The sequence below is a fragment of the Mobula birostris genome, chromosome 6 (genome assembly GCF_030028105.1).
Source record: "Mobula birostris isolate sMobBir1 chromosome 6, sMobBir1.hap1, whole genome shotgun sequence".
Lineage (NCBI taxonomy): Eukaryota > Metazoa > Chordata > Chondrichthyes > Myliobatiformes > Myliobatidae > Mobula > Mobula birostris.
The window spans coordinates 93532827-93549203 of record NC_092375.1 but is presented as its reverse complement, the minus strand read 5'-3'; the positions used below and the strand labels follow the sequence as shown (position 1 = coordinate 93549203).

Sequence of the window (16377 nt, the reverse complement as noted above, 5' to 3'; positions counted from 1 at the left end):
CACTGTGAAGTTACTTACCTCTCTTTGCTTTATCTTTCTGTGGAATTTAGTGTTATTGACATCAATCTTCTCTTTAAGTTCTTCCAAGGTCAAGTTCACGGAGAGTGTTTGCAATGCTTCCAGATCAACCACACGGCCAAACTTCCGAACCATTTCTTGATAGCATTTCTCTTCCAACTCTATTAGTGACAGAATTGCAGGGAAGAAATTAAAAGGCAGGATCAAAAGGTGATAATGTCTGGATTATTCCCAATGACAAAAGTTAGTAAGAATAGAAGTAACTAGTTAATCAAACTGGTATAGGAGTGGCTGGTATAGGAGTGAGTGTTCAAATTCTTGGAGCATTGGGACCAAATTGGAGGAAAAGGGGTGTGTAGTTCCTTTTGGACAGGTTGCATGTCAATAATATTGGAGCTGATGTTCTAGCTGGGAGTGGTTTGTGAAGGTTTAAACTAAATTGGCAGAGAGGTGGCCACCAGGTGTAATGTGGAGAACGAGGAAGTTGGACTGGCAGCAAGAACTCGAGTGAAGTTGTGGAGTCAGACAAGTGGAGAAAGACTGATTATGAGAAAGAAAGACACCTTTGGAACGCAGGTATGTAAACTCGAAGTTAGTGAATGGGGTTAGTAAGCTCCTAGCACAATCAGGTGTGTGAGGATATGTTGTGGTAATAACTGAGTAAAAGTTGCCACAAGGGTACCAGGAAAGAACAGCTAAATATATCAAGTTATAAAAATCAAGGGAAATGAAAAAAAAGTAGTGTTAGAGGTGTAGGTTTACTGATTAGGGATTAAATTGTCTTAATTATAAAAGAGGCTGAGAACATTAGAAAGTTTTTGACTAGAACAGCCCTTTCAGCACAACAAAGCTTGGCAAATTCCTATTCACATAGTGTGTTGAAATAACTATCCGGTTTAGATTTGAAAGTATCTATCTATATAACTACGCAATTTGTTCCATGTACCCACAACTCATTGTGTAAAGAAATGCTTCCTAATGTTAGTCTGAAATCTCCCTTTAACCAGTCTCCACTTATGGTCCCCTGTCCTTGATGTTGGATTAATTTTAAAGTAGCAGCTGGCATCCATCTTACCCTCAATGATTATGAACACTTCTATCACATCTCCTCTCATTCTCCATCTACTTAGGCTAAAAAGATTTATTTTTTTTTCAATCTTTCTTCATAGCTCATACCCTGTACACCTGGAATGAGTCCAGTCATCCTTTTCTGGACTCTCTCCAGTGCCTTCACATCCCTCACACAATATGGAGCCCAAAATTGTACACACAGTATTCAAGGTGTGGCCTCACAAGCACATTATACAGCTTAATGAGAAGGTCTTTAGTCTTGAACTCCACTGAGCGCATTATATAGCCCAACATTCTTTTGGCCTTCCTAGTCGCTTCTGTGCATTGTCCAGATGTTGATAGTGAAGAGTCTACCAGGATGCCCAAATTCTTCTCATACAGTGCCCTTTCTAACTGAAGACCCCCTATTGTATATTTATATCTAATATTTCTACTTCCTATATATAACATTTTACATTCACTTACATTAAATTTCATCTGTCATTTATCTGCCCACATCCGGATTTTATTTAGAACTAACTGTATTGATTCTGCTGCCTGAATGTTATCAGCCCGTTCCCCCTAATTTTGTGTCACCGGCCAACTTTACTAGTTTATTTGTTATGTGCTTATCCAAATCATTAATGCAAATTAAAAAATAGCAATGACCCTAAAACTGATCCCTATGGAACCCCACTTTTAACATCTTCTTGGTGTGAAAATGATCTTCTCACAATAACTCGGTTTTCTGTTTTTGAGCCAATTCTGCACCCACTCACACACCTTACCCTGAATCACTACCTCCTGCAATTTGTTTATTAACTTCTCGAGATGTAACTTGTCAAAAGCCTTCCAAAAGTCCAAGTAAATGAAATCAAACGTTCTATTATTATCATAAATTTTAGTTGCCCCTTCATAGAACTCCAGCTATGTAAACCATGATTTCTCCTTTCTGAACCCATCCTGGCTTTCTGCTAACATGCTTGTCCTTATCAGCTGCTGTGGCATCTCATTCTTTGTTACTGTTTCCATTATTTTACCTACAATACAGGTGAAGCTTACTGGTCTATAGTTACCAGGGTCAGTGCGGTCACCCTTCTTATATACCAGGACAGCATTAACCCACCTCCGTCCTTGTGGATCTCACTAGTCTCCAATGACTTTTGAAAAATACATGTTAGTAAAATACATATAAAATCACAGACCCCTTTAAGTACCTTTGGATAAATGTTGTCTGGCTCGGGAGATTTGTTAACTTTCAGCCTCTTCAGCTGAAGCAGGTCCTCACTTTCTAAGATCTCTCAGTCACTTAAAACAACCTTATTTTTCTTTACACTTACTGGCATATTGCTTCACAGGTGAATACTTTAGCAAAATATGAGTTAAGAGTATCAGTTATTTCCTTCTCTGCATAACTTAACACCCCACTATTAGTCCGAGTACACTTAACTCCCGCCTTGACTTTTCTTTAAACTCTTGGGGTCAACCTTAGCATTATCAGCAATATCCTTCTCAAGCTGCCTTTTGGCAATCCAAATTTCCCTCTTGACTATAGCTCTCATATCTTCATATGTCCTATGGTTACCATCATTACTATTTTTTCTGTTTTCCTTGTACAGCTGTCTTTTCTTCAATAATTTTTATGTATATCTTTATTCATCCATGTAGTTGATTTATCGTTTGTATTGCCTCTTTAAATTGACCAATTTGTTCCTCCACCGACTCAATGAGAATCATAGCAAACTTATGAACCAGAAGGAGATCATTTAACCCATTGTATCTATGCCAGTTGAAAAAGAGAGAGAGATACAACACAGAAGCAGGCTGCTCAGACCAAAAAGTTTATGCTGTTTAAGAAGCACCCGTTTTCACATTTGACCCATCTTCTTCTGTCCACATTCCCATCAGTTCCCTACTACTCAGGGGCAATTCACAGTGACCAGTTAACCCACCAACCTCGACATTTCTGGAACATGGGAGATAGTGAAAGCTCTGCACAGACAGCATACAGGTTATAGAGTAACATAGTGCTCACCAAGCTTATCCCTGCTTACCCGAGGTCAGGATTGTTCCTAGGTCAGTGAAGCTGTGAGACAGCAGCTCTGCTAGCTATGCCACAGTGCTGCCCAGGTCCTGGACAGATAGATACAGTGTAACACAAATTCTCTTTTCAGCATCTCGTAAGAGTGCTAAATGCTATGTTCCTTCGGGGAGTGGCACAATCCTCGCTGATTTGATTAGATACAAACAACACTTTTCACTGTATATTTCATTGTACATGTGACAAATAAAGCTAATTTTTAATTACAGAAGGGATTTCTAAAGCAGTTCATGAATCCCTTCGCCATGACAAGTAGGATTAAGGAAATCCCCAAGGCATTCTATACATATGTGAAAAACTGAGGATGGCTAGAGTGAGAATAGGAGCAATTAGTTTGCAGGGAAAATGGATGAAAACTGGTAGATGAAACTTAATGCACCAAGTGTGAAGTGTTAACAGTTTGGGAGGACAAATTAGGGTAAGTCTTGCACAGTAAATGGTAAGGCTCTGGGTTGTGCCTGAGAACAAAGGGACCTAGGAATACAGATCCATAATTCCTTGAAAGTGGCGTTATGGGGAGATAGGGTAGTTAGGAGAGCTTTTAGCACATTAGCTTTCATAATCAGGGAATTGAGTACAGGCGTTGGGGAATATATGTTGAAGATGGTGAGACTGAATTTATTGTATACATCTGATCACCTACCTACAGGAAATATATCAATAAGTTTGAAAATGAACAAGTATATGGCTGGTGTACCATAGCAGATCAATTGCTAGAATGTGGTGAGTGGGCATGCAGCCGATGAACCGTGCAGTGAATTGACGGGTCTCCCACGTGTGGCAGGCACTCTCTTTTGGGCATGGGCTTTCCAGTGTGTCTGCTTTCATCTTGCCGGGCCCAATTCATTCCTCCCACACTGCAAGCGTTTCCAACATGCACCATTACTAACATGACTCAGTAAAAAATTTAATCATACTACTCAGTTGTAGTTCTTGCTGCATGCAATGCTTAACATTTTGGCAAAAAGGACAGGTTAAATAGGTTAGTACTTTATTCCCTGGAGTGTAGTAGAATGCAGGGAAATCTTACAGAGATATACAAAATTATGAGGGGTATAGATGGGGTGAATGCATGCAGGCTCTTTTTTCCCCTTCACATTGGGTGAGATTAGAAATAGAGGTTATAGGTTGAGAGTGAAAGGTGAAATATTTAAGAGAAACCTGAGGGGGAGCTTCTTCACTCAGAGGGTGGTACAAGCTGCTACCAGAAGTGGAAGATGCGGATTCAATTGTAACATTTACGAGAAGTTTGAATAAGTCACGGATTGGGGGGGTGGGGTTTGGAAGGATATGGTCCAGGTGCAGGTAGATGGGACTAGATGGGCTGAAGGGCCTGTTTCTGTGCCACTTTGGTGATGATATCTGTTATCTGTCAAGTACAGGACCGTGCACAATTCTGATTTGATGGAGACAGACGTGAGAGTACGGAGGAACATCTGGAAAACTTCTGAAATGCCTGCTTCACTGCCGCTGCTACTGTGTGGTAACCGGAATCTCCGGAGCTGAAGGCCCCGAAATCCTCGGCTTTGCGTGTTTCAGCGGCCGGGGAGAGGTCAAAGGCGCTCGGCAGAGGATGGCACTTGGGAGGCTGTATTGGAGAGGTTGCTCGGAAGCTCGAAGTTTTCGGACAGATGGACTCAGTGTCGGCTGTGGTCGGCTGCTTCCAAGGTATTGGCAAGTTGACGGTGCCTGGAGGTTTATGGCAGGAAGTTTCTCCCTTTTGCTGCCTGCTATCGGGGACTCGGGAGTCGATCAACTCGGGACGTTGAGACTTTTTTTTACTATGCCCATGGTCTGTTCTTCATCAAATTATGGCATTGCTTTGCAGTGCTGTAACTATATGTTATAATTATGTGGTTCTGTCAGTGTTAGTCTTTGGTCTGTCCTGTTTTCTGTGATATCACTCCGGAGGAACATTGTATCATTTCTTAATGCATGTATGCATTTCTAAGTGACAATAAGAGAGGACTGAGTGTTCTCATAATCTAATCTAATCTAGTACTCTATGACTCCATATTAAATGGATGTCAAATTCATTTTACAGTTATATAGTTAGGAGCAATCTAGACTCCTCAAAAAATTGGTTGTATAATTATCGGTATTTCAAATCAAGTGAAGTTTATTGTCATTTAAATATATATATGTATATAACGTACACAACCATATAATGTATGTAGAAACAAGACGTTTCTCCAAACCTGGGACAGTAGCACAGTAGTACACATAACACACGATAACTTATAAATGTAAGGATAAAATCCACAGATGAATCACACATAAATATATTAAGTATTGTAAGGTACAAAACAGATAAACCAGTGACACTTCTAATACAATGCAGCAGAGAGTTCAGAAGCCTAATGGCTTGGGGGAAGAAACTGTTTCTCATCCTGACCGTTCTTGTTCTTATACATTGTGGTCTCCTGCCTGATGGTAGGCAGTTAAAGAGGATGCTGGATGGATAGGTGGGAATGTTAATTATACTAAGGGCCCTGTGTTTACTGTGAAAGGTAAAATGGATATCACTTAGTCACCAATAGATAGATTACTTTTCCTACGGAGATTTTATTAATCAGGAATGGAACTGGATAAGTAATATAAAGTAACAGTAATGAGGTAAATACAACAGCAGAGAAGAAAAGTCCTTAAGGACAAATGGTTTCCATGTCAGCATTTTAAAGTTAAGGACTGCAGCTGGAAACATTGTACAAACTCTTCATTTGTAATGTTTTTAATAAGAGAATGTGTCATGTACAACTTTAAAATTTAAAAATGTGTAAGTGAGAAACTGGAATATTACTGATTAGTTAACCTGTTGGGAAATTAATGCAGTCAAAAAAGAGTGACAACACATACATTTTCCAGATGATTGGAATAAATCAAGATGAATAAAGTTGCATTGACTGATGGGCCTGATTTAAATGTTTGTTGCTGCGGTGACTGAAGTACTGTACTGTAGAAAGTAAACAGTGGCAAGTAGTGCGACGGGTAGAGAAATTCAATTACCCAGCATGTGATGTTGCAATCTGAATAATAGCTTTCGGTGAAACAGTATGTGTTATAATGAAGGAGAAGCACATTCAACTATACAAGTGACATTAACTTCATGTGAATGTAGATTGTAAGTGTTTCAATGAACTGTTCATGTGTCTATACGTGTAATTTATCCACACGTAGAATGCCAAGGCTTCGTAGATGGATAGGTTCAGCACGCTACTTGGGTAAATTAATCAGCTCTGTAATCACATATAAGCACAGCTTACACTCTATGTAGACCATCCTCATGGTAGATGGTGTAGAACATAGAACAGTACGGCAAAGTACAGGCCTTTCAGCCCACTCCACATCACCCTCCATTTTCCTTTCACCATGTGTTTCCTTTCACTCAGGGTCTTTTAAATATCCCTAATGTGCCTGCTTCTACCACCACCTCTGGTAGCACACTCCATGCATCTACCACTCTGTATAAAAAAAACTGCCTCTGACATTTCCCTCATACTTTCCTCCAATCACCTTTAAGTCATGCCCTCGTGTATTAACCATTTCCACCCTGGGAAAATGTCCCTAGCTGTCCACTTGATCTATGCCTCTTATTATCTTATACATCCCCATCAAGTCACCTCTCCTTCTCCTCCTCGCCAAAGAGAAAAGCCCTAGCTCATTCAATCTATCCTCATAAGACATGCTTTCTAATCCCGGCACCATCCTAGTAAATCTCCTCTGCACTGTCTCTAAAGCTTCCACAACCTTCCCATAATGAGGCGACTAGAACTGAACCCAATATTCCAAGTATAAAAACCAGAGTTTTTATAGAGCTGCAAAATTACTTCACAGCTCTTGAACTCAATCCCCAACTAATGAAGGCCAACACAACATGCGCCTTCTTAACCACCCTATCAACCTGCCTTCAGGAAGAATATGCTCCATCTACTACCACTCTCAGCCTTCTGTGGGCAAGGCAATTCTGAATCTCAGCCAGGTCTCCCTGGATCCCATGCCTCCTGACTTACAGAATGAGCCTACATGGGGAATCTTGTAAAGTGCCATACTAAAATCCACGTACTCAACATCCATCTATGGTTACATAAAGCAAGAGTGACTGTTTCATCTGCAGGGAGTCCAATTACCCACCATACTTCTGTATTTCCACAGAGGTTAGCTCCTGTGCAATAAGGATCACTTCCTTCCTTGGACTGCAGTTGTGAAGATAGCATGACCAGCAGTGACAACTTGTGCTTCTGGTCATTCTGTCTTCTCAACTGCTGTCCAAGTTGTAATTCCAATCAATTATCAAGATTCTCAATGTGTGATTCAAGTGCCTAGATAGATCTGAAGTATGTTGCTCATCGTGATCTTTCTCTTTTGTTATCTGCTGCAAGCTTTGCAGGCTCCTACCCATAGTAACCCAAGGAATTAGAGGATGACAGTGGTCGTGACAAAGAATGGTCCTCTGTAGATATGATGTCAGGGGTTGCCCCAGAACACAGAGGTTCACCTGAGATTCTCATTCCACTTGCTCCATGCTCATGCAGTTAGATTCCTCCTTACCATGCTACATCTTTAGAATTCCAAGTGCTAAGTTACCAACGCGCCATGTCAATCCAGTCCCTTGACTTAAGGTAGAAAGCACATAAAATCCTCTGGAAATTCAGAACAGGGATCACATTTAGCTCAGCAGATGAACTCTGGTAGGTTTAGAATGGGACTTGTGTGCAAGCCCATGTCAAGAGAGTTGGAATAATCAGATGACAACTTTCACACATAGCCTATGGATAAATACAAATAGCACTGCACAACTGACTTTATAACACATCTTCATCAAGCTTGTCTTCAACTACTTCTCCCAGTGACCAAAGAGATGCCTCACATTGCAATGTGGATTCTCCCCATTCTTGAGGCATGATCCTCACTGCGTGACAACTCCAAGAGTAGTGAAGAAAGTATCACCAACCACTAAAAGCACAGCCTTTGACTCCCTCAGATGGGAATGACCATAAATTCAGCTGCCTGCAGAAATCTGTCTTCATTAGATGTTTGTACAATGATCATAACAAGCAGCAACTCTAGAGCAAGCAGGTTTGACTGCAACTCTAACAAGTTTCCCACAGAATTGAAGCTAATTTGCAGAACTAGTGGAAACAGTTCCACTCACACCACCTACGCTCTAGAAGCAGTCACGCAGAAGGTAAGCTTCAGCAGGTAGATGATGCCTTTATTTGTGCATCATCAACTTGAATTGCAAAGTGACTGGCCCTACACTCAGCATCCACGGTACATAGGTTCTCTACTAACATGACCCCACCGTAAAATTGCATCCTTCTGTCGATAAAGTTCATGGCAAGGCATTGGTTAACATGAACCTCTCCTCACATTTGTGAAGCTAGCTATTTGTACAGGTGGACTTGAAATCCACCACAGCTTTCAATGCACATGCATAGATCTTGACTGACTGAGTAAATGGGTGCTTGAATATCCATGCCTCAAACCTAGCACAAAACACATTGTCTACCTGTGCATCAGTGATCTCTTTCTTTCCATATGCTGCTAAGCCTTAAACATTTCATTACTATTATGAGCATTGCAAAGTACTGGAAAGATATCTTAATTGTTGTCCCCAACAAATCCTCCTAATCCACTAGAACGATTAGCAGACCAGTGTCAGTATCATCTCCCAGGTCAACATCCCTAGTATTGAGGTCCTAGTTACATACAGTCACAATATCGAGGAAGCCTCAGTATTCATATGTCCAATACCAGACCTTTGAAACTTCTATTCTTCTGTCAAGGGGGCAGTCTATCATGCTGGCAGAGGAAGTGATATTCTCAAAGCCTCTGGAAAATGTGACATCCTCACTGGTTCCTGGGCAATAAGTGCTTAAAGTAGAGAAGAAGGGAACTTCATCTTCAAGGCACACAGAAGTCGAGTACAAATGGCAGAAGGACTGTGCATCACCATATAAACTATCCTATACCCAATCCATCAGGCACTTCCTGCCCCATCTGTGGAAGAGTCTGAAGTTCCTACATTGACCTTATCAGTTGCTTCAGAATCCACATACTGAAGGGGAAGCAAGTCATTCTCAAACCCAAGGACCTTCTCAAAAAGACAATATCCTATTTATAACTTTGTCTTGTAACTGACCATCTCTGTACTCAATCCAGCACATCCAATGACAACAGAAGAAAATGAATGAAGGAAAACAATTTTAAAAAAATCATAATCAGGATTCTTTACTTGACTATTTTCAGTAATAAAACGGTAAATCAAAACCTTACTTCTAACTTCAAATTGCTTGCAATGACACTAATTGAATCAGTGTCTGCTTTCTTAGAAAGTTAAGGAGATCTGGCATGACACCAAATACTCTAACAAACTTGTACAGATGCACTGTTAGAAGTATCCTGACTGGTTGCACCATGGCCTGGTAGGGCAATTCCAATGTGCATGAATGTAAAAAGCTGCAGAGTGGTGTACACAACCCAGTCTACCATTGACTCCATCTACAGGAGGCACTGCCTCAAGAAAGGGGCATCTATTACCAAATATTCCCATCATCTGGGCCATGCCCTCTTCTCAATGCTAACTTCAGGCAGGAGATATGGAAGCCTGAAGTCCCACACCTGTAGGCTCAAGAACAGCTACTCCTACAACCATCAAGTTCTTGCACTGACCAGCACTCCCTTATCCCTACCTCAGCAATGGACTTGGTTCTGATTGTGTCTTCCTTTTGTACTAATGTCTTATTTTTACTTAGTCTTTTTTATACTCTTCACTATCATGTAAAATTAATTAAATTAAAGGCATCCGTTAGTCTTGCGAGACTATGGATCTGCACCTGGAAAGTCTTCACTCTCCAGGGTGCGGGCCTGGGCAAGGTTGTATGGAAGACCAGCAGTTGCCCATGCTGCAAGTCTCCCCTCTCCAAGACACCGATGTTGTCCAAGGGAAGGGAAAGAGCCGATACAGCTTGGCACCAGTGTCGTCGCAGAGCACTGTGTGGTTAAGTGCCTTGCTCAAGGACACAACACGCTGCCTTGGCTGGGCTCGAACTCATGACCTTCAGATCGCTAGTCGAATGCCTTAACCACTTGGCCACATGCTCACACTTCACTATCATATAGAATTTATGTATCAACATAGAACATAGAAATCTACAGCACATTACAGGCCCTTTAGCCCACAATGTTGTGTCGACCATGTAACCTACTCTAGAGACTGTCTAGAATTTCCCTAGCGCATAGCCCTCTATTTTTCTAAGCTCCATGTATCTAAGAGGCTCTTAAAAGACCCTATTGTATCCGCCGCTACCACTGTCACCAGCAGTACATTCTACGCACCCACCACTCTCTGTGTGAAAAACTTACCCCTGACATCCCCTCTGTACCTGCTTCCAAACACCTTAAAACTATGCCCTCTCCTGTTAGCCATTTCAGCCCTGGGAGAAAGCCTCTGGCTATCCACACGATCAATGCCTCTCATCATCTCAAACATCTCTACCAGTTCACCTCTCATCCTCCGTCGCTCCAAGGAGAAAAGGCCAAGTTCACTCAACCTATTCTCATAAAGCACACTCTCTAATCCAGGCAACATCCTTGTAAACCTCCTCTGCACTCTCTCTATAGTATCCACATCCTTCCTGTAGTAAGGTGACCAGAACTGAACACAGTTCTCTAATTGGGGTCTGACCAAGGTCTTGTATTGCCGTAACATTATCTCACAGCTCTGGAACTCAATCCCCGCATCAAGATCTCTTGGATCCTCCACACTGCCAAGAGTCTTGCCATTAATACTATATTCTGTCTTCAAATTCGACCTACCAAAATACACCACTTCACACTTACCTGGGTTGAACTCCATCTGCCACTTCTCAGCCCATTTCTGTATCCTGTTAATGTCCCACTGTAACCTCTAATAGCCCTCCACAATATCCATAACACACCCAACCTTTGTGCCATCAGAAAACTTACTAATCCACCCTTCTACTTCTTCATCCAGGTCATTTATAGAAATCACAAAGAGGAGGGTCCCCAGAACAGATCCCTGAAGTCACCGACCTCCATGCAGAATACAAATCATCTACAACCACCCTTTGCCTGTTGTGGGCAAGGCAATTCTGGATCCACAAAGTAAGGTCTCCCTGGATCCCATGCCTCTTTACTTTCTGAATGAGCCTCACATGGACAACCTTATCAAATACCTTACTGAAATCCATATACACTACATCCACTGCTCTACCTTCATCAATGTGTTTTGTTTCATCCTCACAGAATTTAATCAGGCTCGTAAGGCATGACCTACCCATGACAAAGCCATAATCACAACATGTTGGAGGAACTCAACAGGTCGGGCAGCATCCGTGGAAATGATAAGTCAACATTTTGGGCCGGAACCCTTCATCAGGACTGAAGAGGGAAGGGGCAAAGGCCCTATAAAGAGTGTGGAGGGAGGGTGGGAAGGAGAAGGTTGGTAGGTGCCAGGTGAAAAACCAGTAAGGGGAAAGATAAAGGGGTGGGGGAGGGGAAGCAGGGAGGGGATAGACTTCCATTCCCCACCAAGAAGGCCTCAAAGCCCTCTGCTACTTTCTGGGCAATAGACCTCACCGGTTCCCCACCACCACTACCCTCCTCCAGTTGGCGGAACTGGTACTCACACTTAACAACTTCTCTTTTGGCTCTTCCCACTTTCTTCAGACCAAGGGTGTAGCTATGGGCACTTGCATGGACCTCTTTGTTGGTTATGTGGAACAGTCTATGCTCCAAACCTATACTGGTACTGCTCCCCAACTTTTCTTTCGCTACATTGACGACTACATTGGTGCTGCTTCCTGCACCCATGCTGAGCTCGTCAATTTCATCGACTTTACTTCAAACTTCCACCCAGCCCTCAAATTCACTTGGTTCATCTCGGACACTTCTCTCTCCTTTCTCGATCTCTTGGTCTCCATCTCTGGAGACAGACTGTCCACTGACATCTTCTACAAGCCCACTGACTCTCATAACTACCTCAATTAAACCTCTTCCCACCCTGCCACATGCAAAAATGCCATTCCCTATTCCCAGTTCCTCCGTCTCTGCCGCATCTGCTCCCAGGATGAGGCTTTCCGTTCCAGGACATCTCAAATGTCCTCTTTCTTTAAGGATCATGGTTTCCCTTCTGCTGACACCAATGATGCCCTCACCCGCATCTCCTCCGTTTCCCGCACTTTGGCCCTCACCCCATCCTCCCGTCATCACAATAGGGACAGAGTTCCCCTTGTCCTCACCTACCAACCCACCAGACTCCGGATCCAGCATATTATCCTCCGCAACTTCCGCCACCTTCAACAGGACCCCACCACTGAGCACATCTTTTCCTCTCCACCCACTCCACTTTCTGCAGGAATCGTTCCCTCCGCAACTCCCTGGTCCACACGTCCCTCCTCACGGATCTCCCACTCGGCACTTATCCCTGTAAGCGTAAGTGCTACACCTGTCCCTACACCTCCTCTCTCGCCACCATTCAGGGCCCCAAACAGTACTTCCAGGTAAGGCAACACTTCACCTGTGAGTCTGTTGGGGTCATCTATTGTATCCAGTGCTCCTGGTGCAGCCTCCTCTACATCAGTGAACCTTGACGCAGATTGGGGGACCGCTTCGTCAAGCACCTCCGCTCCGTCCATCACAACAGACAGGTTCTCCGGTTGCCACCCACTTCAACTCTGCTTCCCACTCCCATTCAGATATGTCCATACATGGCCTCCTCTACTGCCATGATGAGGCGAAGCTCAGGTTGGAGCAGCAACACCTCATATACCGTCTAGGTAGTCTCAGCCCCTTGGTATGAACATAGAATTCTCCAACTTCTGGTAATTCCCTTCCCCTCCCTTCCTCTATCCCTATGTCACTCTGCCCCCTCTTCCAGCTGCCTATCACCTCCCTCATGGTTCTGCCTCCTTCTACTACCCATTGTGTTTTCCCCTATTCCTTCTTCACCTTTCCTGCCTATCCCCTCCCTGCCTCCCCACCTCCTCCACTTTATCTTTCCCCTTACTGTTTTTTCACCTGGAACCTACCAGCCTTCTCCTTTCCACCCTCCCCCCACCCCCCACCTTCTTTATAGGGCCTCTGCCCCTTCCCTCTTCAGTTCTGACGGAGGGTTCCGGCCTGAAACATTGACTGATCAATTCCACGGATGCTGCCCGACCTGCTGAGTTCCTCCAGCATGTTTGTGAGTGTTGCCTTGGCCCCAGCATTTGCAGAGTATTTTGTGTTTACATGACAAAGCCATGCTGACTATCCCTAATCAGATCATGTCTCTCCAAATGCTCATAAATCCTGCCTCTCAGGATCTTCTCCAACAACTTGCCCACCACTGAGGTAAGACTCACTGGTCTATAATTTCCTGGGTTATCTCTACTCTCTTTCTTGAATAAGGGAACAACATCTGCAACCCTCCAATCCTCTGGTACTTCTTCTATCCCTATTGATGATGCAAAAATCATTGCCAGAGGCTCAGCAATCTTCTCCCTCGCTTCCACTGTAGCCTGGGGTGTATCTCGTCCATCCTGTCTTTCAAAAGCTTCAGCAGATCCTCTTTCTTAATGTCCATATGCTCAAGCATTTCAGTCCACTGTAAATCATCCCTACAATTGCCAAGGTCCTTTTTCTTGGTGAATACTGAAGCAAAGTATTCATTAAGTACCACCGTTACCTCCTCTGACTCCATACACACGTTTCCACATAGCTCATCCTCTTGCTCTTCACATTCTTGAGGAATGCCTTGTGGGGTTTTCCTTAATCCTGCTTGCCAAGACCTTCTCATAGCCCCTTCTAGCTCTCCTAATTTCATTCTTAACTCCCTCCTGGCAACCTTGTAATTTTCTGGAGCTTTATCAGTATCTAGTTTCTTGAACCTTTTGTAAGTTTTTCTTTTCTTCTTAACTAGATTTTCCACATCCTTTGTACACCATGGTTCTTTTACCCTACCATCCTTTCCCCACCTCAATTGAACATACCCATGTCGAATGCCATACAAATATTCCTTTGACATTTGCCTCATTTCTGCTGTGCATTTCCCTGAGAACATCTGCTCCCAAGTTCCTGCCTAATTGCAACATCTATTTCTCCACCCTAATTAAATGTATTCCCAAATTATCTGATCCTATCCTTCTCCAGCACTATGGTAAACGAGATAGACTTGTGATCACTATCTTCAAAATGTTCTCACCTGACCAGATTCATTTCCCAATACCAGATCAAGTACAGCCTCTCCTTAGTTGGCTTATCTACATATTGCATCAGGAAACCTTCCTGAACACACCTAACAAACTCCACCCCATCTAAACCCCATGTTCTAAGGAGATATCAGTCAGTATTAGGAAGTTAAAATCTCCCATCGCAACAACCCTATTATTATTGCACCATTCCAGAATCTGCCTCCCTATCTACTCCTTGACGTCCCTGTTACTATTGGGGGGTCTATAAAACACACCCAGTAGAGTTATTGTTCCGTTACTGTTTCTGACTTCCACCCACACTGACTTAATAGATAATACCTCCATGACTTCCTCCTTTTCTGCAGCTGCAACACTATCCCTGATTAGCAATGCCATGCTCCCACCTCTTTTGCCTCTCTCCCTATCCTTTGTGGCACACTCAGCAGCTATTCCTGACCCTGAAGCATTCAGGTCTCTGTAATGGCCACAATGTCATAGATCCACATATTGATCCACGCTCTAAGTTCAACCACCTTGTCTATGATATGCCTTGCACTAAAACAGACACATCTCAAACCATCAGGCTGAGTGCATCTTTGCTCTGCCTATCCTTCCTCACAAACTCCCTTCAAACTGTCTCTACTTGTGTGCCAACCGCTCCATCCTCTGCGTCACTTCGGTTCCCACCCTCATGCAAATCTAGTTTAAGCCCTCCCTAATAGCATTAGCAAACCTCCCCACCAGGATATTGGCCCCCTTCTGATTCAAGTACAATCCGGTCTTTTTGTACAGGTCATACCTGTCCCAGAAGAGGTCCCAATGATCCAGAAATCATTGGTCCACCACCTCACTCTATTTCTATGCTCACTGTCACGTGGCACAGGCAGCAATCTCAAGATTACTACCCTTTAAGTCCTGCTTCTCAGCTTCCTTCCTAGCTTCCTATATTCTTTTATCAGGACCTCTTCCTTTTCCCTTCCTATGTCTTTGGTACCGATATGCACCATGACTTCTGGCTGCTCACCCTCCCTTTTCCGGATATTGTGGATGCATTCAGAAACATCTCAGACCCTGGCACCTGGGAGGCAAACTACCATCCGTGTTTCTTTTTCGCACCCACAGAGTCACCTATCTGTACCCTTAACTATAGAGTCTCCTTTAACTGCCATCCTCTTCAGTTTCCTGCTCTTCTAAGCCACAGGGCCAGACTCAATGCCAGAGGAACAGCCACTGTTGCTTTTCCCAGGAATGTTGTTCCCCCATCCCCCAACAGTACTCCAAATGGAGTATTTATTGTTGAGGGGGACGGCCACAGGGTTGCTCTCCACTGTCTGATGTCCTCCCTTCCCTCTTCTGACAGCCATCCATTCTGTCTCCTGTGGGCCTGGTGTGACTACTTCCCTGTAGCTCCGGTTTACCACCTCTTCACTTTCCCTAACAAGCCGAAGGTCATTGATCTGCAGCTCCAGTTCTCTAACTCAGTCTCCAAGAAGCTGCAGCTCGATGCACCTGGCACAGATGTGGCCATCAGGAAGGCTGAAAGTCTCCTGGATATCCTGCATCTGATGCCTAGGCCCATCCACACCGAAGTCCCGATGAGCCAAAGCCCTACTACTCTGACTCACACTACTTCGACGACTGCTCCACTAGACAGTGTCTCCTTTTTATCTGGGAACCTTCTCAGCGACCTTGCGTGATGAAGAGCTACTATGTCTGCACACTTCTCCCAATCAAATCTCCCACTGAAAGAAATCCTCGCTTTTAAAATTCTCTCAGTGGCCTTGTACGATGAGGAGCTACTGCGTCTGTGCACTTCTCCCAATCCAATCTCCCACTGAAAGAAATCCTCGCTTTTAAAATCCTCTCAGTGGCCTTGCACGATGAGGAGCTACTGCGTCTATGCACGTCTCCCAATCCAATCTCCCACTGAAAGAAATCCTCACTTTTTAAATCCTCTCAACGGCCTTGCGTGATAACAAGCTACTGCGTCTGTGACTTCTCCCAATCAAATTT

The 16377-nt window shown here is 43.6% G+C and overlaps 1 protein-coding gene across 5 annotated transcripts in view; it reads right to left on the bottom strand.

Annotated features, from left to right (window-relative positions):
* The window catches only part of LOC140199206 (cilia- and flagella-associated protein 44), a 227791-nt gene that overhangs the window by 23773 nt on the left and 187641 nt on the right, over positions 1-16377 (bottom strand). For 3 of the 5 annotated variants that reach the window (XM_072260870.1, XM_072260871.1, XM_072260872.1), the window contains one exon: positions 19-179. In XM_072260870.1, coding sequence (XP_072116971.1) covers positions 19-179 — 161 coding nt within the window. Of the gene's footprint in view, positions 1-18; positions 180-16377 lie in introns of those variants that run through there. The other 2 variants (XR_011886373.1, XR_011886374.1) reach the window with 1 other exon arrangement.